At 50.8% G+C, this 21,573-nt stretch overlaps 2 protein-coding genes across 4 annotated transcripts; one reads left to right on the top strand and one right to left on the bottom strand.

Annotated features, from left to right (window-relative positions):
• Window positions 1-528: 528 nt before the first annotated feature.
• On the bottom strand, window positions 529-3,337 carry LOC116794111 (PDZ domain-containing protein 11). 2 transcript variants are annotated; one of them, XM_032702480.1, is made up of 6 exons: window positions 3,195-3,337; window positions 3,012-3,095; window positions 2,366-2,422; window positions 2,057-2,155; window positions 1,895-1,955; window positions 529-1,304 (listed from the first exon to the last, which is right to left on the bottom strand). In XM_032702480.1, the coding sequence occupies exons 1-6, from the start codon at window positions 3,315-3,317 to the stop codon at window positions 1,270-1,272; spliced, it is 459 nt and encodes a 152-aa protein (XP_032558371.1). In that variant the 5' UTR covers window positions 3,318-3,337; the 3' UTR covers window positions 529-1,269. The 2 variants fall into 2 exon arrangements, with proteins under 2 accessions (XP_032558371.1, XP_032558372.1); XM_032702481.1 differs by lacking the exon at window positions 529-1,304 and adding an exon at window positions 1,318-1,528 and having other exon boundaries at window positions 1,859-1,955; window positions 3,195-3,315.
• A 220-nt stretch (window positions 3,338-3,557) lies between these two features.
• Window positions 3,558-21,340, top strand: KIF4A (kinesin family member 4A). 2 transcript variants are annotated; one of them, XM_032702474.1, is made up of 30 exons: window positions 3,558-3,829; window positions 3,937-4,051; window positions 4,693-4,883; window positions 5,144-5,236; window positions 6,390-6,556; window positions 6,728-6,822; window positions 6,991-7,110; window positions 8,219-8,394; window positions 8,949-9,010; window positions 9,672-9,804; window positions 10,264-10,322; window positions 10,485-10,590; window positions 11,264-11,329; window positions 11,604-11,789; window positions 12,185-12,288; window positions 12,533-12,677; window positions 13,151-13,261; window positions 13,601-13,684; window positions 14,263-14,376; window positions 14,546-14,701; window positions 15,210-15,304; window positions 15,729-15,858; window positions 16,599-16,769; window positions 17,130-17,237; window positions 17,440-17,508; window positions 17,580-17,681; window positions 18,356-18,505; window positions 18,789-18,905; window positions 19,928-20,050; window positions 20,602-21,340. In XM_032702474.1, the coding sequence occupies exons 1-30, from the start codon at window positions 3,707-3,709 to the stop codon at window positions 20,785-20,787; spliced, it is 3,657 nt and encodes a 1,218-aa protein (XP_032558365.1). In that variant the 5' UTR covers window positions 3,558-3,706; the 3' UTR covers window positions 20,788-21,340. The 2 variants fall into 2 exon arrangements, with proteins under 2 accessions (XP_032558365.1, XP_032558364.1); XM_032702473.1 differs by having other exon boundaries at window positions 9,669-9,804.
• The last annotated feature ends 233 nt before the right edge of the window (window positions 21,341-21,573 follow it).

Here is a 21,573-nt window from a genome sequence, read left to right as displayed (position 1 = left end):
GAAGGATGAACAAAATGAACATTATGGTTGTATTTGCAGTTCCCTGTGGAGAGAATTCCTCCTTCCCCAAAAAACATGGGAATGCTGGGAAATGGTGTAAGACCAGAGAGGTGAATATCCCATGGGACACAGAGACCTGTGGCAGCAGAAGAGCTCCTACCTTGCCTCCCCAGGGTCTCACAGTGGGGTTTCCAGTGTGCTCATTTCCCTGGTAGAAAAACTAATTTTTAATTCTGAGTGAAAAATCTCTAGTGTATTTTCTGCCCCTCACTGCCCGGTGCCCCAGGCAGCGGTGGAGTTGTGTTGGTGCCACCACAGATAAACCCCCCCAGAGCAGCTCCTGCTCCTTCCTGGCAGTGCTGGAACATGTTCCAGGTTCATCAGGGCTGACTTCCAGCACAGTCAGTGGAAAAACACCCTGAAACAGAGCTGCACCTCCTGTGGATCCCAAATTTTCTCCTGCAGGCTGGAGCCGAGCCTTGTCCCAACATTTTCTGAAGGTGGGAATGAACAACCCTGCACACAGACTTCCTGGGTGGAAATAAGCTGGATTTGGGTTGCTGTACTCATTTTATTGTTTTTATAGATGAAGTGGAAAACATCACAAGGAAGAGAAGGGCAGAGCCAAGGCTGTCCTGAAGCCATTACAACGTGATCCCAGCAGGCATTGTCACCCACATTCGCTGATAATTAACATTTCCATACTTGATAATTAACGTTTCCAAACACCCCAGCCCTGTATCCCGGGGTCATTCCCAGCACAGAGGCACAAAGAGCCCAGTGCAGCCAGAGCTGGGCTGGTTTTGGTGGGTTTTACTCCTGGATCCCCCAGCAAACCCAGCAGAGAAGAGCAGAGGTGGCACAGAGAAGGAAAGAATTCCACGGCATGAGAGAAGGGAACAGGGGGATTTCTTGGAGGACAAGGCCCCTGCTTTGCTCAGGAGCCTCAGCCCCTCGTGCTTTTCCATCCCAACAAAGCTTCCAGGACCAAGGGATCCAGAGCCAGCACAGCACTCACTCAAGTCCTGCTGAAACAGGAGCAGGGAAGGTGCTGGAGCAGCTCCCTCGTCCCCAGTTGCCAGCAGCTGTTCCAGCCCCACTCAGGAGCACAGGCTCAATCCCCTCCAGCCTCCAGCTGGGTGAGACTCTGGGCATCTCTCCAGGCAGGGCACAGCTGTGCCTCCAGTGGGAGCTGAGCGTGCTGGGCCATCTCGGGAGGTGGGAGAGCAGGAGAGGGTTGTGCAGGAGGAGCCCCAGCAGAGCTCCCCGTTAGTGAACAGTCCGTTCCTTCTGCCGCTGGTAATCTGGGGGAGAGGCAGAGCCTGAGCAACGGGGGAATCACCCCAGGGGCAGGAAAACACCTTCTGGTAGCACCTGCCCAGGCAGAGGCAGAGCTCGGGCCCCTCTGCCTTTGCAATTGCACATTTGCATCCCAGCCCCTCATTTCAGGGCATTGAGAGCAAGTTTGTTTTAAACCCTCTCTTCCCCCACTCCATGTTTTCCTTTCAGGAAGAAACCCTGTTTGGCTTGGCTTGATCTCTTTTCTTATCCCTTAAATCTCTGAACTTTAGGGGAGCAGAAGCAGAACTTGGGAGTGAGCACAGACCTTCCCTTCACTCACCATTCCAGCATCCCTCGGGAGGGGCATCCACCACTGGCACTGGTGCCAGAGCTCATTCCTGTGTTATCCAAGGATAATCAGCTGCTTCTGGAGCCCTAAATTACCTTTGTACTTCCCCACCATCCCCCCTTCCAGCACGGGGTGGCTCAGCCCCCCTCTCCAAGTTTCCCTCACTGTCCTGAGGTGGTGCCTGATCCCAGATCCCCATCTGTGCCCTGCCAGACTCCAGGGATGGCTGGAAGGTGCTGCCCCCAGAGCCCCGGCCCCACTCACTGTAGGGGAAGTAGCGCACGCGCATCGTGATCTCCCGGGCCGTCTTCAGGATCTCCACGGCCTGGAAAACAAGGGCTGGGCAGGGCTGGGCAGGGCAGGGCATTCCCTGGCCCCGTGGGGAGGGGCTGGAAGGGCCTGGATGCCCCCCCTGCCCCAGCTCACCTTGCTGTGCTCGATGTCCTGGAAATCCACGTCGTTCACAGACAGCACCTGGTCCCCCTCCTGCAGCCCCGCCCTGTGCGCGTCCGAGTCGGGGATCACCTGGGCACAGGGATGGCACGGGCTGGGCACCGACCCTCCCACAGCGCCCTCAGCACCCACGGGGCACCGGGCAGCACAGGGAGCAGGGAAGGCTCAGCCCCGGCAATTCCCGGGGCTGGGAAGGGACCCGGCAGTGCCACAGGAGGGGCTGAGTGTGGGAAACCCCAGCCTGGGCTGGATCCAGGGGGGAATGGACAGGGATGGACACACCTTGGAGATGAAGATCCCCAGCTGGGAGGCTTTTCCTCCCCGGATGTTGAAGCCCAACTGTGGGAAAAACCAGCAGTGAAAGGCAGACACCAGGGCCCTTCCCTTGGCCCAGGACCCTTCCCATTCCCACGAGCCTTCCCCTTCCCAGAACCCCTACCCTTTTCAGGACCCTTCCCATTCCCAGGGCCCTTCCCTTGGCCCAGGACCCTTCCCATTCCCAAGGCCCTTCTCTTGGCCCAGGACCCTTCCCATTTCGAGGACCATTCCCAGGACCCTTCCCATTCCCACGACCCTTCCCCTTCCCAGAACCCTTACCCTTTCCAGGTCCCTTCCCATTCCCAGGTCCCGCCCCTCTCTCCCAGTCGGATCTCGGTCTCCGGTCCCGTTCCCAGCAGCCCCAGCCCCTCTCTCCCACCTCCCGTTCCCGGAACCCCCGCGGGGCCGCCCCTCCCGTCCTTCCGCAGCTCCACCTCCCCGATGTCCCGCCGGGAGCGATCCCTGCCCGTGCCCCCCGTCCTGCCCCTTCCCGGCCCCGGGAATCCCGCGGGCCCCGCCCTGCACGGGCCGGGTCGGGACCGTCGCGGGCCCGGGCGGCTTCTGCGGCAAACGCGCCGGGACCGGCCCCCGGGCCCCCGCGGGCTCTCACCTGCGCCCCGGGCGGCTTCTGCAGGGCGATGGTGCGGGGCAGGAACCGCGTGAGCTCGTTGTTGTAGTCGGGGTGAAACACCCGCTGCGGGGACGCGCCAGCTCAGCCGGGGCCGGGCCGGGCCCCCGCCCGGGCGACCCCGCGGCCGCCCCCGGGCCGGCGCGGCCCCCCGAGCCCCCTCACCTCGTGCGGCGGGACCCAGGCGGGCGGGCTCTCGTAGGGCGGCAGGAAAACCACCGGGAAGTCGTCGTAGGGAGCGCGGGGCTCCATGGCCGCCGGCTCGGGCGGCGCGCACCGCGCGCCCATTGGCTGCGCCGGGCCGCGCCCGCCCCGGGGGACGCACCGGCACGCCATTGGTCCGTCGCTCTGCCGGCCCCGCCGCTTCCTGCCGCTCTGATCGGCGATTGGCTGTGCCCCGCCCCTAGGTGACGCCCCGCCCCGTGATTGGTTTGAATTCCGCCCCTCGGTGACGCACCGCTCTCTGATTGGCCGTCTTCTCGCGCGGCCCGTTTGAGTCGCGACCGTTGCGGCGCCGCCATCGCGGGCGCGGCGGCTCCGGGCGGGTTCCGGGGCTTCGGCGGCACCACCCGCGCTTGCATCGGATCCTCCCCCGTCCCCGCTGCCCCTGGGCCCGTGGGGTCCCCGGCGCTGCCCCTGGTGCCGGTTCTCACGGCCCGTTCCGCGCAGGGCCGGCGATGCTGCGAGACGAGGACAAGGGCATCCCGGTGCGCGTGGCGCTGCGCTGCCGCCCGCTCGTGCCCCGGGAGAGCAGCGAGGGCTGCCAGAGCTGCCTGTTCTTCGTGCCCGGCGAGCCGCAGGTGAGACACCCGCACCCCCCGCTCCCGCACCCCCCGCTCCCGCACCCCCCGCTCCCGCATCCCCCCCCCCCCCCGGGCTCACTGTGACCGTCCCGTCCCGTCCGCAGGTCGTGGTGGGCAAGGACAAGTCCTTCACCTACGATTACGTGTTCGACCCCTCGGCAGAGCAAGAAGAGGTTTTCAACACGGCGGTGTCTCCTCTGGTCCGAGGCATCTTCAAAGGTCTGTGCCTTGTTTTAAGGGAGGAGGGTTTTCATCGAATCCCAGGATGGTTTGGGTTGGGAGAGACCTTAAAGTTCATCCAGTCCCACCCCCTGCCATGGGCAGGGACACCTTCCACCAGCCCATGTTCCTCCCAGCCCTGTCCAGCCTGGCCTTGGACACTTCCAGGGATGGGGCAGCCACAGCTTCTCTGGGCAACCTGTGCCAGGGCCTCACCACCCTCACAGAGAAGAATTCCTTCCAAAATCTCATCTAACCCTATCCTCTGGCAGTGGGAAGCCATTCCCCCTTTCCTATTCCTCCATCCCTTGTAGAAAGTCTCTCCATCTTTGAGAATAACACAGTGAATTGATACTTAGCCCATCCCAGGAGCTGTTGGTGCTGCAGTGGGTGACAGTGGATGGCAGAACTTGTGCTGTGTTTCTGACCAGCTCTAGTAAAGCAACAGCCAGTCTTTAAAAAGAGCTGAAATAATCATTTTATCTGTGTTTTGAAGGGCTTTTCATTGACATTTTCATTGACTGTGACTGTGCTTGGAGTCAGTGTGAACTGACACTTTTCTGGAAGGATGGTTTTCCCAGCTTTGTTCAAAGTCTCCTGTGGTTTCCACGTGACTGATCCTGTGCTCTTTTTTCCCCCAGGATACAATGCCACTGTCTTGGCCTATGGACAGACTGGATCTGGGAAAACCTACTCCATGGGAGGCACCTACACAGCCAGCCAGGAGCAGGAGCCCAGCGTGGGGGTCATCCCAAGGGTCATCAGGCTGCTCTTTGAGGAGAAGCAGCAAAGGCAGGATTGGGAATTCGTCCTCAAAGTTTCTTATCTTGAGGTAAAAGTTCTGGTTCTCAAACTATTATCAAGTTCTGAATTAAGTGAGCTTTGGGGCCTCTTCCTACAAGTAATAAATACTGATTAAATCAACACCTAAGGCTCCAGAAACTGGGTCTTACCCAAGGTATTTTTCTCTAAAGGTGACATGAGTAGAACGTGATGCCAGATTAGCCCTGATTTCAGCATCACTACCCCTTTCTCTGGTGGGTTGTTCTCCTGCAAGGCTGGTAACTCTGAGCTGCTCTTGTGCTGTTCCAGATCTACAATGAGGACATCCTGGACCTGCTGTGCCCCTCGAGGGAACGCTCCTCCCAGATCAGCATCAGGGAGGATCCCAAGGAGGGCATCAAGGTCTGCTGCCCTGGGGGATGTGGGGGCATGAGGGGCTGGCAGGGCTGGGGAGGAGTGTGCTGGTGAAACAACTGCCTGATTCCCTGAACATTGCCCAGGGAATCAGCACGGCCACTCCCTGCTCTCAAAACTGGGCTCCTGAGCCTGACCTTCACTCGGGACAACACCAAGAGGGTCTGATGTTCATGACAAAGCCACTTGCACATGCTGCTCTGACTCTGTTTGAAGGGTGATTGAGGTGAATGTCTGAGGTGGTTGTCCTTGGGGTCCCTTCACTCCAGTCCCTGCTGCCCTTGTGCTCCTCACGTGGTAGATGTAATGTGAAAAAATGGGATCCTGAGGGGGAACTTCCAGTGCCCCAGAGATTTTCTCAGCAGTTTTTGTCTAGCTGTGTGTTCATAGCACAGTGCAGAGAATCCTTGTGCTGCTGCTTCCTCTGGGTCCCTGTTTTGTGGTTAAACTTGTGTCCTTTGCCTTTGCTCAGATGGTTTTAATTAAACCCCATCGTCCTTTGTCCTTCCCTGACAGCTGCAGTTTGCAGTGAGGATGTTGAGTGTCCAGCTTGAAGCTGGAAGCTTGGATCCATCCACTGGCTTTATGTGTAATTCTCTGTCACCTCTAAAGCACTGGGATGTGGCTCATCCATGTGTTGGGAGCAGCACTGGGATACAGGGAAATGGGCCCTCAAGGAAAGCACAACTTTCCAAGGAGCACATCCAGCCCCTACTGCTCATCCCCTCTGGGATCTGTGTCCCTGAGAGCTGTCTCCCCACCACTTTATCCACACAAATCCCCACCCCAGCCAGTTTTCTCCTTCCTCTGCCTGAGAGTGGCACAACTTTCAGCTCCCAGCTTGCCCTGGGATACCTGGGGGCAGCTCTGGATTTCTCCATGGATCCCAGGCTCTCAGGCAGGTACAGGAGCTTGGGGGCAGGGTGTAGGAGTAGGAGAGATGATGTGACTTCATGTCACTGATGTGAAATTCAGGACAGATTTTTCCTGGGAGAAACCATCCCGGGCCTTTTGAGGTGAGACATTCTTGGGAACGGAGCTCACCTGGTCTGGTACAGCCTGAGGTGGAGGAGGATTTCTCTGGACTAAGCTGGGATGAAGAGAAAGGAGAAGATCCATAATGCTTTTTTCCTGGCTACAGATTGTAGGGTTAACTGAAAGAAATGTCACCTGTGCCCAAGACACTGTGTCCTGCCTGGAGCAAGGGAACAATGCCAGGACAGTGGGATCCACGGCCATGAACTCCCAGTCCTCACGGTCCCACGCCATCTTCACCATCTGCATCGACCAGAAGAAGAAAAATGACAAGTGAGTGGGGTTGTGCAGCCACTCCCAGCAGCTCTTTGGGAGTTACCTGCCCAAAATTCCATAATCCTACTGTTGGTCCTGCTCTGAGCTACTCGAGGCAGTTGTTGTGTGTCTGTCTCTGGTATTTCAGCTCCTGGGCTGAGAGAGTAAAATAATGTATTTCTGCCACAGGAACTGCAGTTTTCACTCCAAACTGCACCTGGTGGATCTTGCTGGCTCTGAGAGGCAGAAGAAGACCAAGGCTGAGGGAGACAGACTAAAAGAAGGTCTGTAGGCAAAGGGTCAGCAGAGCCTGGGTTTCTAATAACTTTGGAGATAATAAAAGAGCAAAGTAGTTCTTTAACCCTTGCAATGCCCTTTTTGAACCTTCTTACATTTTATTAAGGGCAGGAAATGAGCAGTTTTTAGCTCTGCTCACTGGGATCTGTTTGCAGGGATCAACATCAACAAAGGCCTCCTGGCCCTGGGGAACGTCATCAGTGCTCTTGGGGATGAGAACAAAAAGGGTGGGTTTGTCCCCTACAGAGACTCCAAGTTGACAAGACTGCTGCAAGGTAAGAGACAGGTGATGACAAAGCCTAAATCTGTATTTTAAATAACATGATGCACCTTAAACAAAGCAGGAGAAAACCCAACAGCCACCAAACCACAGCTCAGAGCAGGAGCTGCTGCTGGCAGAGGGATTCATTTACTTAGTTCCTCTTTTCCCTGAAGCCAGACCTCTCCTGAACTCTTTATTTTTAGGTTGCAAATGCAGTGAGATGAGTTCCTAAATGAGTCCTGCTCTCCTGCAGTTTCTATGACAGGAGGAAAGGAGACATATTCAGAGCATATTTTTGGTGGGGAAGATGAGAAGTCAAGTCTGGGAGCAGAGATCTATTATTGTACCTTAATTATAGCAACTTACTGGATGATATCACAGCCAGCATGAAGCTCAAGCTGTCTGTGCTTTCCCTGGGAGCCTCATGTTTGATTTGCTTCTTAGTCTGAATATCTGGTGTTTGTGGTACTTACTTTTCAATAGTTGTGATGATATTTTAATACATTTATCTGAATTAACCTTTCACATGAGCATAGCTTTGGTAATTAACTTACTGGGATGTTTATGGTAGTTAAATAATTTGGTACAAAAACTCTTCAGTATTTTCCACAGCTGAGAGTCCTTAATTAAAAACTGGATTTTGCTGCGTGTGGGGCCCCTTTTTCTGATCAGTAGCTTGAAGTAGCCAATGTGTGTTAGTGTAAAACTGAAGGAGGAAATGCCAAGCAGTTCTTAGCCAATAATTCCTTAAATTGAAGAGAATTCTGATGTCTGGATATTCATGGGGGTCTTGAGTGTTATTAGTGGGAGAAGGGAGGGGAAGACCTGAAAGAACTAGGCCAGAAATGGTATAAAGGAATTACTTATCAGGGCAGTGATATTAGTGGGGCTTCTGAGGTGAAGTCTTTGGTGTTTAGAGCCGAGACATGACTTTGGCCTACAAAAAAATCTCTCTAATACAGAACTGACTGAGCAGAGGAGAAAGTAATGACAGTGACCCAAACCTACAGCTGGATGTTGTATTTTGGGGATGCACTCGGGGGGAAGTTTAGTGTCCTGATGATGGTGTGTCCCACTCTCCCTCTCTGAAAGCTTCGCTTATCCCTTGTTTTCCTCTCCAGACTCCCTGGGAGGGAACAGCCACACCCTGATGATTGCCTGTGTGAGCCCAGCAGACTCCAACCTGGAGGAGACCCTGAACACTCTGCGTTACGCTGACAGGGCCAGGAAGATCAAGAACAAACCCATTGTCAACGTGGATCCCCAGGCAGCTGAGCTGCACCAGCTCAAGCAGCAGGTGCTGTGGGGCTTCCTCCTGGGGGAGGGTTTGTCCTCTTAGTTCTGAGCTCAGGAACCAGCAAGGAAAGGCACAGGGTGCCCAACCACACCAAGTGTGCAGAACATATTTAATGTGCATTTCTCTGGGTGCTAGAAAGGGAATATAAGAGCATTTCTGTAATGTTACAGCAGCCATTCAATGCCAGACAAAAAGGGTGGTGGTGTGATTTGCATTTCCCTTTCACTCCACAAATCGTTGTCTGGCCAGGCTAAAGGCAGAATTAGAAATACAGTGATGGTTTAGTGCCTTCCTGACATCTCCTGCCTGTGCCTAGCATGGAGTGGGAAGTGAGAGTGTTCCTCTGGTCACTCCAGAGGGAAAAGAAGACAGCTTTTATTTTAGGAGTGAATTACTTGAAATTCTGGAGCACCATGGCTGCTTTCCTCAGGCAGTGGTAAAACAGAATTAGGGAGCAGGTGACTCAGAAAGACCAAGGATCTGAATGATGCTCCTTCAACCATCAAGTTAGTTTATGGGAGAGATTTACAAGCAGGAATTATTTGTCTTTCCAGGTCCAAGAGCTGCAGGTGTTGCTGCTGCAGGCCCATGGAGGGACCCTCCCTGTGTCTATCAAGTAAGATTTGTTGTTCAGTGCTCGGTGTATCTGGTGTCTGGCACAGAAAAGCCTCTAGATCTCTGCTGCTCCAGGAGGTGCTGTGGAATGAGGGGAGAGCAAACTGGTTGCTTTTTTTCCTCTCTTTTTGTTCTTTTTGTCGTGGTTACTGGAATTCCCCAGGTCATTTCACTTTGTAGCAAACACTTTAAGACTGCAAACATCCCTTGCAGGAAATATGAGAGGAACCAGGCAACATGTCCTAAGTAAACGTTTCTCAGACCCATTCATGACTCTTTTATTCACCCCTCTACTCCTAAATGTGGGGCACCTCCATCCCCATTGTTCTTAAAAGCACCAAATGCAGGAAGGAGATGGATTGTGTAGTTGTTGTCTTCTGAGGATGCTTCAAACCCCAGTACATGCAGTTTAATCTGTATTTGGAGGTTCAACCTATATTATAGAGGTGTCCAGGGTGAGGCTGGATGGTGCTTGGAGCAACCTGGGCTAGTGGAAGGTGTCCCTACCCATGGAAGGAGGGTTGGAAGTAAAAGATCTTTAAGGTCCTTCCAACCCAGACCATTGTGGGATATTCATTATAAATTATTTAGGAAACTTGGAGGTGATTTCCATGCTGTTACAAACCATGTTCACAACCAAAGGGTCCTTGCTCTTTCAGCAGCCTGGCACCCTCTGAGAACCTACAGTCCCTGATGGAGAAGAACCAGTGCCTGATGGAGGAGAACCAGAAGCTGAGCCAGGGGCTGAGTGAGGCTGCTGGACAGACAGCACAGATGCTGGAGAGGATGATCCTGGTAAGGTCCAGTTACCAAGGAGAGCATTAAGTTGAAGTTGAATCAATAGCAGGTCCTGCACTAATGGCATGTTGGGAATCTCTCTTAAATGTTCCTTTCACATTGATTTCAAGTCAGTCAGAACCAAAAGTCTGCCAGAATCTGGCTGCCTATGGATCTGTGACTTCAGTAGGGAAAGGGAACCATGAATCTTTCAGCTCTTCTGTTGCTGTAATATTTTAAATCTCAGCACTTGCACACTTGTGCTCTCTTTTCCACCCTTTTTTGCTTCTATTGTCTTGTATATTCCTGGAAAAAAATGCTGTTAAATCTAAACAAACTAGTGTCTGTGATCATGCAGGACCTTTCAGTGCATTGATTTGCCACACACTACCAAGATCTCTTTTGGTACAAATTAATAGTTGATTTCTGGCTTCTTATCTTGCTTCTGCAATTCAGTGTAATTCTGTCTTCCCTTAGACAGAACAAGAAAATGAGAAGATGAATGCCAAGCTAGAGCAGCTCCAGCAACATGCTGTGTAAGTGTGTGCACACCCTCCTGTGTGGGCAATTAACTGGGATAAACTGGATACAAACAACTGGTGTTTGCTCATCCAGAATTCATTTGTCTCTTGAGTGGGGAAAGTTGTTCCTCACTGGAATGAACGTGCCCTGGATTTGCTCCCATGTGTGCACTGCAGGTGCAAGTTGGACCTGCAGAAGTTGGTGGAGACAGTGGAGGATGAGGAGCTGAAGGAAAATGTGGAGGTGATTCGTAACCTGCAGCAGGTGTTGGCTGAGTTCCAGGTAAGGCTGGATCCAGGGAGGGAGGGAGGGAGGAGTTGTGTTTACACAAGTTTGCTGGTGAAATCTGGGATTTTCCTGCTGATCTGCTCAGCAGTGGATTCCACTCTGCAGAGACTTTGCTCAAGGAGCCCAGGAATTGTAAGCATGAAGTGGCTTAATATCCACCTAAGAACTGTCCTGTTGTGCTTTTAATGCTGCAGAAAGGCCACTTGTGGGAGAAAAGGAAAAGTCTCCATAAAAGATTCTGATAGTGGGAGATCAGCATGGATTTACAATCCATAAGTTGGATGGAGTGTTCTGAACTTTGCAGTTTTAATGAGCAACACAAATTGCAGGGACCTGAAATTATTAAATAGAAGTTGCCAGATCTTTGTCTTAATGAGGTCCTTAGACACTTACTGAGGAACTAGACACTGCCCCCATTCCCAGGCTCAGCTGGCTGCCAAGGCTGGAATTCAGGGAAGGCTATGAGGAATGGCTTGTCCAACTAGTCCAGAAGGAGTTTGGTCATTTTATTAAAAGGAGGAAGACAATGGTTTCTCCTTTCCAGAGCTTTCTGACCAGACCAGAGTCACATTATATTTTTTCATAGTGTACCAACAGACTGTTTTTAGCTTCATTTTACTTCCTCTTTCCCTTTTCACCAAAATCTTCTTTTCCTTGTCCTCTACAGAGTGAAAATGCTGCCACAGCAGAAGCTGCTGCAGAGATGGCAAGCCCTGAACAGGAGGCTACAGGTGTAAGTGAGGGGGGCTTAGCAGTGCAGGTTTTTATCTCCTCATCACTTTTATCTGTCCCTCATGCTCATTTTCTAATCCAGATGCTTGATAAATAACGCGTCACTCTTGTAGGAGCTGTTTTTTTAAACTCTTAATTGCTCAGTGTGTTCCAGATCAATAACCTGCTCTCATACCCAGTGTAACCAATGAACTCAAAGTGCTCTGCAGGATCTGAGATCATGTCATTCCAGAGCTTTGGATTGGCCTCTCCTGCTCACTTTGTGTCTCCTCTAGGAAGCAGAACTGGGCCAGGATTCCAAGAGAGCCTCGAACGACTTCACCACCCAACACGCCCTTCGCCAGGCCCAGCTGTCCAAGGAGCTGCTGGAGCTCAACAAAGCCCTGACCCTGAAAGAGGCACTTGCCAAAAAGATGGCTCAGAATGATAATCAGTTGGAGCCCATTCAGTCCCAGTACCAGGTAAACTTGACATCCTTCTTGTTCAGTTTCTTTTTTCCAATGATTGCCGACCCTCTGTGCTGGGGAGGGAAGGGAGGGGATCCTTCCTCTCCTGAGCACTTTCTGATTGGGGTCTGTTTATTTCTCCTCTGGGTCACTGCTCCCTTGGGCAGCTTCCCCTGCTGTGCTGGGCTCTCCCATCTCTGGAATTACTCCAAAATCACTTTGGCACAGTGGTTCTGTGACCCACCAAAGCTTCAGTGCCTGAACCAGCCCTTGTGACACTCACACTGCTCTTATCTAAGAGCAGTCTGCTGATAGCAATGTGGATTCTCAAGGTTTCTCTGCTAAAGCTTTGTCTCAGAGTGTATTTTCAAGGCTTTTCTTGGGAGGCTGACTAATCTTGTCCTTCCTAGACTAACATCAAGGATCTGGAATTGGAGGTCAGCAATTTGCAAAAAGAAAAGGAGGAATTGGTCCTTGCTCTGCACATGGCAAAGAAGGATATCAACCAGGCCAAGTGAGTGTGACTGTGTTTCAGACTGTGTCTGAAAACCCAGTGTCTTGTACTTCTATCTATAAAGCCTCTTATTTGATGTAAATGTGTCCCTCTGACATGCCAGGATGGTTGTATGAGCTGCAGAGCAGCCTCCTGTGGGCTTTCAGCAGCAGGAAAGGTGATAACACACAATTCAGTTTAACTTTTCGTCAGGTGTCTGAAATTGGAGAGTGGGGGTGGTTTCTAAGGGCTGGTTCCTTCCCAGGCTGAGCGAGCGGCGGCGCAAAAGGCTCCAGGAGCTGGAGGGACAAATCAACGAGCTGAAGAAGAAGCTGAATGAACAATCCAAGCTCCTGAAGCTGAAGGAATCCACGGAGCGCACGGTGTCCAAACTGAACCAGGAGATCAGGGTAACCCATCCTAACTGCACTCCTGTCTGGCCAGTGCAGACAGAGCAGCTCCCACACGGGAATGGCTCCCTGTCTGCTCTGTCACACTGAGACCAGCAGTTTGGGCACGATTCCTTTGGCTACATGACCACAGTTGCTGGGGTAGCACACCAGGCAGGTGACTGCTGAGATTTGGAGGGGTAAAATAAGTCCAAAGGGTCTTCTGGCTCTTCTAATAATTTATTGCCTCAGTCAAATCACTTGGCTTCACTTTGATTTCCCTAAACTGTGCATGTTTGTGCCTTAAATGCCTTCCCTTTATGCCTTGAAAAATGAATCCCTGGGTTTTAGCACTTGGAGAGTGTCCTGAGAGGGAGCACACTAAGATTTCCCACCTGCCTCTCCCCCCACCTGACAGACACAAGGGAAATGCAGATTGAAGCTCCCCAGAGTGTAAATCCTGGACAGTTCTTCCAGCCTCTTGTATTTTTCAGGAAATGAAGCACCAAAGAGTCCAGCTGATGCGGCAGATGAAAGAAGACACTGAGAAATTCAGGCAGTGGAAGCAAAAGAAGGACAAGGAAGTGATCCAGCTGAAGGAAAAGGTGAGCCAACAACCCCCCCAGACTGTACCACCCTCCCAAGAGTAAGACAAATCAGTCAAGTGAAGTATTTAAAGTTGTAGAGTTTGGCCCCAGAATGGGAGGTATTTAAACTTTCAAAGGAATACTGAACCTGCAGGTTCATGAAATCCAGCTGCTTGTGGCACCCAGTGTAATGGAGTTCTGGTCCCACAGCAGTTCTTACCCCTCAGTGCTTTGGGATCCTCAGGGTTGAACTTCTGGGCTTCAGTCTCATCCAGCCTTTAGGCTCCAGAACCTTTGTCGTGGGAAATGTGGAGCCCAGGTGACTTTTCCGTCTGTTTTCCTGCTGTTTCTCTGCAGGATCGTAAGAGACAGTACGAACTCCTCAAGCTGGAGAGGGATTTCCAGAAACAGGCCAATGTCCTTCGGCGCAAAACAGAGGAGGTGAGGAGCCAATGTCTCAGGGAAAGCCCTGAGCAACCCCAAGGGCTGCACAGTGGGGCTGGAGGATGTAATGGGACGTACACAGACCTCTTAAAGGCAGCTGAGAGGATGAAAATAAGAGCTTTTCTCTCTGCAGAGAAATCCACGCTTCTGTCTTGTAACCTTTGAGGGATCCTGGTTAAATCTGCTCCTTAAAGGCTGAATTCCACTCTGGGCATCAGGCTGCTCTGGAAATACATTACAGATGGCCAGGCTGAAGCATGAAATGAATTTGGGTGTGGATATATTAGGTTGCAGTTCAAAATCCTTTCAAAGTGGTTGTGTCAAAGAAATGTATCTTGCAACCCTCATTTGGGATGTTTTTTTCTACTTCTTAGGCCTAGAAGCGGGTTCTCCTTGAATCAGGAATCTCAGCTGAGGAAATAAGTTAAGGACTGGAGGCCTTGACTTAATGATTCTGGTTTATTCCCTTTGTGCTCTCACCGTCCCAGGGCCTCGGCTTGGCACTCCCTGGTGTTTCCAGCTGTTGCAGGTGAAGTGCCAAAGCTGCTGCTGAGCTCCTGTGGAATGTTTTCCAGGCAGCAGCTGCCAACAAGCGGCTGAAGGAGGCCCTGCAGAGACAGAAGGAGGCTGCAGACAAACGCAAGGAGAGCCAGAGCCGGGGCCTGGAAGGAGTGGCTGCCCGAGTGAAGGTGGGTGACAGTGGGTTTGTCATCCCAGCAGGGGGGAAACTGGGACCGGGGGGCTCGGGGGGGGCTGCAATGGGATTATTCCATGGCTCTAAAACACCTTCCCAGAGCAACACTCAGTCCTGCAGTTGAGGCTCCACTGAACCCTTTCCCGGTGGGTTTGCTGTTCCAGAGCTGGCTGGCAAACGAAGTGGAGGTTCTGGTGAGCACGGAGGAGGCTCGGCGGCACCTCGCAGACCTGCTGGAGGACAGGAAGATCTTGGCCCAGGAGCTGCAGCAGCTCAAAGAGAAGAAAGAGTCCGGGGAAAACCCACCTCCAAAGCTCCGGGTGAGGGAAAGGCCCCTTTCCCCATCCCAGCCCTGGGGCGTTCAGCAACACTGGGGTTATTCTGATCCTCACTCCTGTTTGCCCTGTTCCCTCGGGACGTAGGGAAGGGGCTCCATCCTTGGCTGCCTTTCTGGGAGAAAGGCTTCATGTGGTGAAGAGGTGCTGAAGTGACTTGTTAATTAATGCAATTAGGGAACATTTCTTCCCCGAAGGGGCAGTCGGGCATTGGCACGGGCTGTGCAGGGCAGAGGTGGAACCACCATTCCTGGGAGTGTCCCAGAAAGGTGTGGATGTGGCCCTGGGAGTGTTGGGTGAATGGTTGGACTCGACCTCTGAGGGCTTTTCCAAGCTCAGTGAGGGCTGTGAGTGGGTCACACCCTTATCAAAGGCTTTGTGTTTTTGGGAAGGGGCCCTGGAATTGCAGCTCTGGAGAGAGCTGCTCCTCTGTGCTGGGCTGTCTAAAGGTGTGATTTCCTCCCCTGTTCCTCCCTTGGCTGCAATTCCTCAGAGAAGGACCTACTGCCTGGCAGAGCTGCAGTCCCCAGAGGTGGATCTCTCCATATCCAAGCAGATTGAAAGCCTGGAAACTGAGATGGAGCTCAGGTAAGGCAGTACCACAAAGCTGATTTGCACAGCCTTGCCTCTGGTTTTTCCTTCATTTCCATCCCAACTCTTCTGTGAAATTGAAAAAAAATGTAAAATATTTATACACTGAACTGGGAGCAATGAGATGAGAGCGTGGGGTTTTCCTGGCTTAGGTTTCTCCACATTGTAGATATTACCTAGTCAGTAAGACTGGATTTTTCGTAGCTGTTTGTGAGCACCTCTGTTTGAGGAAAAGCTTCTCCCTTCCTTTGGGAATGTGAAGGGAAGGCAGAACTCCCCAGTGTAGCAATGCAGGCTCCAGCTGCCCAATTAAGGCATCAAAATTGTAACTTCAACTGTTTCACCTGATGTTCTGGAAACAGTAACTTTAGCTCTGGTTTTCTCTTGTGCTGTAACTCCAAATCCATGGATTCTTCCCCAGGAGTGCCCAGATAGCAGATCTGCAGCAGAAACTCCTGGATGCAGACAATGGGGATCGTGCCAAGCAGCGCTGGGACAGCATTGCCACAATCCTGGAGGCCAAATGTGCTCTGAAGTACCTCCTGGGAGAGGTAAAGGCTGGATTTTCCTGTTTTTTCCCTGAAAGCAAAGACTTTAAGTCTGCTTAACCAGGAATGAACAGAAGTGACTAAAGGAATTGGAGTGGAGCACCCTTTTGTATTGGATGAGGTTTATTTCCCTCAGAATTTTGGATTAAAATATTCTGTACTGGGCAGTGAAATCCAAAAAAACAGGGAAGAGAGAAATAGAATATATGAGGGTCTGGAGATAACCAGCTAAAGCTGTGCTTATGAAAGGCTTGCATGGGAGTAGGAAAATAAAAAAGACAAATTTTGGAAGTGAAAGAGAAGTACCTAAAAATACTTCCTGAACAAGCAGAGAAACAAGGGCAGTGCTGGCTGAGGTCAGGGGAACCAGGGGAATGGGTGTTGAGATGGGAAAAGACTGGGGATAGAGGAGTAGGAATTGGGAGTAGGAATGTGGCATCAAGGAGATGGACAGAATCCCCTGTCACTCCCTGGTGCTTGGAAAGGCAAAGAGTGAAAAGGAAAATACTCCAAGTGCTGCAGGAAGGGAGATGAATTTAGAACTGTTAACAAAATCTGCTCCCTGTTTTGCACTTCCAAACTGGTTGTCAGGTGTCTGGCTCTGCATTTCCTCTGGTCTCCTTGTGGCTGGTGGCCAGTCCAGTTCCTGCGGTGGCTGGAAATCACAGAAATGCTTCACCTCCAGGCTGCAGCACCTTTCCCACCATGGAATCCCTGACCCAAACGTTGCTCTTGCCTTCCAGCTGGTCTCCTCCAAAGTCCAGGAGAGCAAGCTCCAGAGCAGCCTGGAGCAGGGCAAAGCCACCTGCTCAGACGTGCAGAAGATGCTGATGGAAGAGAGAAACCACATCACAGAGCTGGAGGCTGAGTTCCAAAATCAGCTTGTGGTGCAGGAACAACAACACCAGGAAAAGGTAAAACACAAGGCATGGAAGTCTTGAATGCTGGGACTGATTTCCCAGGCCTGCTCAAAGGCAAAAAGGATATGGTGAAATCAAGCTGGTGCTGTACATAAATTTAGACTTTTGCAGATGATTAATCAAAACCCAAATCTCCCTGTTCATCCTGTGCCCTGTGCAAGTTACTTTATCCAGTAACTGTTTTCATGCTTTAAGGATATTACACCTGAGCACAAGATCACTTTTCAAGTAGATCAGGGTGGAATAATGCTGGAAGTGGCAGAATCTTCCTAAAATTGCCAAGGCTTTTGGTGCCTGGACTTGGACAGGTGTTCCTTCAGGAATTCCAACCTGTTCATTCTAACTTGCTTTTAGGTTCTGTACCTGCTCAGCCAACTCCAGCAAAAAGAAGCAGAAGAGAAGAAATGGGAAGATTCCCTAAATGAGCAGGAGAAGCAGCTGCAGGAGCGACTCAGGTTCCAGGTACAGTGTCTGGCTGTGGCTGGAGGGAGGGGGGGATCCTTTGGGATACCAGGTAGTTGGAACAGGAGCTTTGGAATGAGGGAGGTGCAGGAGGATGGTGAGTGTTCCCTTGGCAGGGGATAGTTGCTGTGCAGGTCTGAACAACCCTGTAGTTTTTCTCTTTACCTTTAATTAAATAAATTTCCTTTTGTCTTGCAAACAGGAGGAAGAGATGGAGAAAATAAAGGAGGAGAACCAGGAACTCCTCCAGGAAAATGACTCTCTGAAACAGGTAGAGCCTTGAGAGATTAATGGCTGTTGACTTCTGTATTTTGCAAAGCTAACTCTTTTCCCTTTTAACAGAAACTGCTGCTCCTCCAAGTTGTCAGTGGCCAGAAGCTCCGGCACATCCAGCAAAGGCCACCAGAGTCTCCAGACTCTTCTTTCGATTATATCCCAGCCAAAGTAAGATCCTGCACAGTTTTCATGCTTATATTGTACCTGAGCTCTCCTCCAAAGTTAATCTTGGCTATTAGTAATTTGGATTCTTTCTCCTAAATTGCTTTTTAGCAGGCAGCTCATTCTGCTTATTGAAGTTGGCCCCTTCAGTCCTTTTCAGAACACTCAAAACTACCTTGCACTAATTTTTTGATTTAAAAAAAAAAAAGACAACCAAACCCCCTAACGTGTTTTCTCCTCATTGTCTGACTCTACATCCTCCTTCACAATCCAGATGTTTTATCTGTAGCATTTCCAGTCTCTAAAATATGGACCAAGGAATCTATCATAGCAAGTGTAACCATTGCCTTGCAAAGAGCCAAATCTTAGTGCTGGGAGGAAGAAATGATTTAAAGCTATGTGGGCAAGATTGACACAAATGTTTTTTGTCATGTGATATGACAAATATAACTCCGACCTCCAAGGATTTGTCACTAATAGGAGTTTAAATTGACTGAATTTTTAATCCTGACAATTTGATGGTTTTTCTCCTCCCTCACCTTCTTGGCTGGCTGAGGAACGGGAGTGTGGGGCTCTGAGTACCTCAATGAAATACTAAATAAGTACTGGGTAAATATGAGTGAAATCCAAGCCCTGTGTCAGTCCTGCTGGTCCCTGACCCCCCTGCTCCCTGTCTGCAGCCCAGGGCCCGCCGGCAGACGACGGCCAAGCCGCGCGCGCCCAGCCCGGAGATGGACCTGGAGGAGCTGCTCTCTGACTCTGGGGACCTGGAAGATGCCGACTGGGTTCCTGCCAAAGCAGCCAGAGGGGCAAAGAAAAGCCTCACAGGGGTAAGATCCAGTCACCTTTGGTCCGGGACCTACTAGGGAATCGCTGGCCTGTATCCAAGGATCTGTGTGTGCGTACAGAGAACAGGGAGATTGTAGTGTCTCCACTGATCCTTTGGGATAACCTGAAGTCAGGGCCTGAGGAACTGAAGGTGCTCATCCTGGGGGTCCTGCAGCACGAGATGGGTGTGGTGTGTGGCAGCTGGGGGACGTCCCTGTCCCGGAGCTGCCACCCCCGGAGCGGTGCCGGTGCCCCAGGCAGAGCAGGGATCCCTCTCTCCCGCAGTGCTCGTGCCGGGGCCGCTGTGGGAACAGGCAGTGTGGCTGCAGGAGGCAGAAGGTGGGATGTTCCAGCGGCTGCAGCTGTGACCAGGCCACCTGCAGGAACCGGGACCACGCCCTGGTGAGTCCTGGGCTGGGCTGGGCTGGGTGAGGGACCACCCGGGCACTGCTGGGCAGGGCAGAGCACTGGCACCCTCCTGCAACACTGCAGGGGTTTATATATATATATACATTTATATGTATATGTATTTTATATATATATATATAAAAATATTAGATGAGAGTATGTACATGTCTAAATATGTATATTAAATAAAGTATTTCTTTTAAATAATGGCGGTGCATCAAAATGTTTCATTAATATTTATACATATATGAATTCTACATAAGTAAGAATAGTGTCTGTGAGCATGTAATGCTTATAATTAAAAAATAATTCATATTACATGTTATGTGTGTTCTTAAATAGTATGGGCTGCACATGTTACTGGAATAAAAAGAGTGTCTGAGACTATACAAATAGATGTGTCTCTAGAAGAGGATAAGCCATGAATGTGTGGGTGTAATACAAGTGTATGTAGACAATAATATGTCTTATATATAATTTAGATATTATCTATAATTACATATGGTATTATTTAACAAATTTACCTTCTCCCAACTGTCAGCCATAAACCTAAAGACAAATAATTCAGTCTTTCTTTTGCACTCAGTAAATTCAAGTTGTGTCTTTGGCTTCAGACAACACAAAAGCTTAAGCCATATTATTATTATTTATTAATATATTTATATATTTTATTATTATATATTTATTTATATATAACTCTATCAATCATTAAATATTTTTCTTTAAGAATGGAAGGGGTAATTTAGGGAGGGGGTTGTCGCACCAGGAATGTTCATGAGCAACTGATGTTCACTAAGGCAGATATTTCTAGTGGGAATTCTGCTCTTTGATGTGAGATCTGAAGAAGAGACATCCCACAGTACTTTAATTATTGACTATTTTATGAAGCCTGACCAGCAGGCAGCATCCTGGACTATGGAATGCTCACACCTGGAGGGCAGGGGGTTAGGGAGCCCTGGCTGGGGGGAAGGAGGGGCTGGATGTGATCCCAGTGCTCACTCTGTGCTGCCCCTCAGGAGGCCACGACGTGCGAGGACCCCCAGAGGGACTCAGAGGGCTCCTTGAAGCTGGAAGACCCCACGATGGTGAAAGCAGGAGAGAGCTTCTTCCAGCCCCTGTGTGTCACTCCAACCACAAAGGTATTCCAGGGCTCTGGGGGAGAGCTGAGGTTCTGAATGGGGCCAGTGAGGGATGTAGGGGAAAAGCTGCAGCTGGAAAACCCTGTGCAGCCTCTGGCTGACAAGGCAGCTCGTGTTGGAGTTCTGAGGGTGCTGAATTCTTGTTTTCACACTAAAATGTTGCCACACAGGCTTGCCCTGCTTTCCTGCTGCACCTTCCAGCCAGGAGAGATGGGAACTGAGGAGCTTGTAGGATAAAATCATCTCTGTCCACGTTCAAACTTACTGGTTTTAAGCTTACTGTGTTCTCTGACTTGGCTCATCTCATTTTGCCTCAGCTAAATAAATTCCCTTATTCCATGGGTTCCCACTATTCCAGCTGTTGTCTCTTCCTGCTCAGTCTTGGTCTTTTGTTAAAAAATTTATCTTTTTCTTGACTTAAGTGAAAAAAGGAAGCAACTCTTGAGGTTGGCCTGACAGCCCCTGTCTGTGCTGCCTCTGTACTCTGGGCTGAGCTCGCTGGCTGCTCCTGCAGGAACCAATCCAAGGTTTCTGCCTTGCTCTCCCAACAGGTCCTGCAGGACATCACAGCCCAGGAAGGGCTCCAGAAGATGCCCAGCTCTCCTTCCTCCCTGCTCCTCAGGGATGAGGAGGCCCAGGAGAACCAGATCCCCTTTGTCAAGAGGAAGAAGAGGATGCTGAGCAGCAACATCAGCTTCTTCTCAGGCTGCACCCCCATCAAGGAGGAGTTTCAGTGACCTGCCCCAGAGCTGTCCTGACCCTTTAGGCCACATTCCTGGTGACTCTTGAAGGAGCTGGGCTCTCCTGCTGCAGCAGGAGCCGGGTGCCTTGTGCCTGATGGCTCCTGCCCTCAGCCAGGGAGTCAAACACTGGGGGTTGTAGTTGTGTCTCTGTAAATATTTGTGTGTGGGGCCTGGAGGGAGGGGGACAAACTTTCCTCTGGAATTCCTATAGGGAGTGGAGTTGATTTACCAGGCTCCCTCCCTCCTCCTGAGCTGTGAACACTAGGTACACTTTAATCCAGAATCTTGACACAACTCAGCCTTTGCACTGGAGATCTGGTCCTGTCCCTTCCCATGGAAGCTGAGGAACTGTTCCAGCTGCCCTGGGAGATCCATGGAGTGAGGACACACTGGCTGTAGTCTTAAACCAGCAGCTGCTCAGGGTTTCTGGCCCCTCTGAGCACTGCTCTGTCCTTAGTCAGTCAAGTTAGAAACTTGTCCTCTGTGAGTAAGTTTGGAATTTTAACTCTGGGTTTTAGTTTCAATAAAGAAATTAGTTTAAAAACTGGCTCTGAATTTGATTATTATTGTTTGCACCAACCACTCCCCAGTATCTCATCTAAACCTAAAGCTCAGTCCTTTGCTTTCCAGGCACAAAAAGTCCCTGAGAGCTGCAAGATGTTTCTTTTCAAGCGATTTAAACAAGCTTTTAAGTTCTGAGGGCTTATGCCCTAATGAAAGGGTGCCCATCCCATCTCCCATCCCTTTCCATCCCAGCCTTCAGGCAAAGGCTTAAACCTG

Source organism: Chiroxiphia lanceolata, chromosome 14 (assembly GCF_009829145.1).
Source record: "Chiroxiphia lanceolata isolate bChiLan1 chromosome 14, bChiLan1.pri, whole genome shotgun sequence".
In the NCBI taxonomy this organism is placed as follows: domain Eukaryota; kingdom Metazoa; phylum Chordata; class Aves; order Passeriformes; family Pipridae; genus Chiroxiphia; species Chiroxiphia lanceolata.
The sequence above is the reverse complement of the archived record's forward strand: the minus strand, read 5'-3'. Positions and strand labels throughout refer to the sequence as shown.

Coding starts and splice junctions, on each gene's coding strand:
- LOC116794111 (XM_032702480.1), bottom strand. CDS start 3,317: ATGGGCGCGCGGTGCGCGCCGCCCGAGCCGGCGGCCATGGAGCCCCGC. Junction 2,423..3,011: donor AGAAGCCGCCCGGGGCGCAG/GTGAGAGCCCGC, acceptor TTTTTCCCACAG/TTGGGCTTCAACATCCGGGG. Junction 1,305..1,894: donor CGTGCGCTACTTCCCCTACA/GTGAGTGGGGCC, acceptor CCTCTCCCCCAG/ATTACCAGCGGCAGAAGGAA.
- KIF4A (XM_032702473.1), top strand. CDS start 3,707: ATGCTGCGAGACGAGGACAAGGGCATCCCGGTGCGCGTGGCGCTGCGC. Junction 7,111..8,218: donor GTTGACAAGACTGCTGCAAG/GTAAGAGACAGG, acceptor TTTCCTCTCCAG/ACTCCCTGGGAGGGAACAGC. Junction 17,682..18,355: donor TCGATTATATCCCAGCCAAA/GTAAGATCCTGC, acceptor CCCTGTCTGCAG/CCCAGGGCCCGCCGGCAGAC.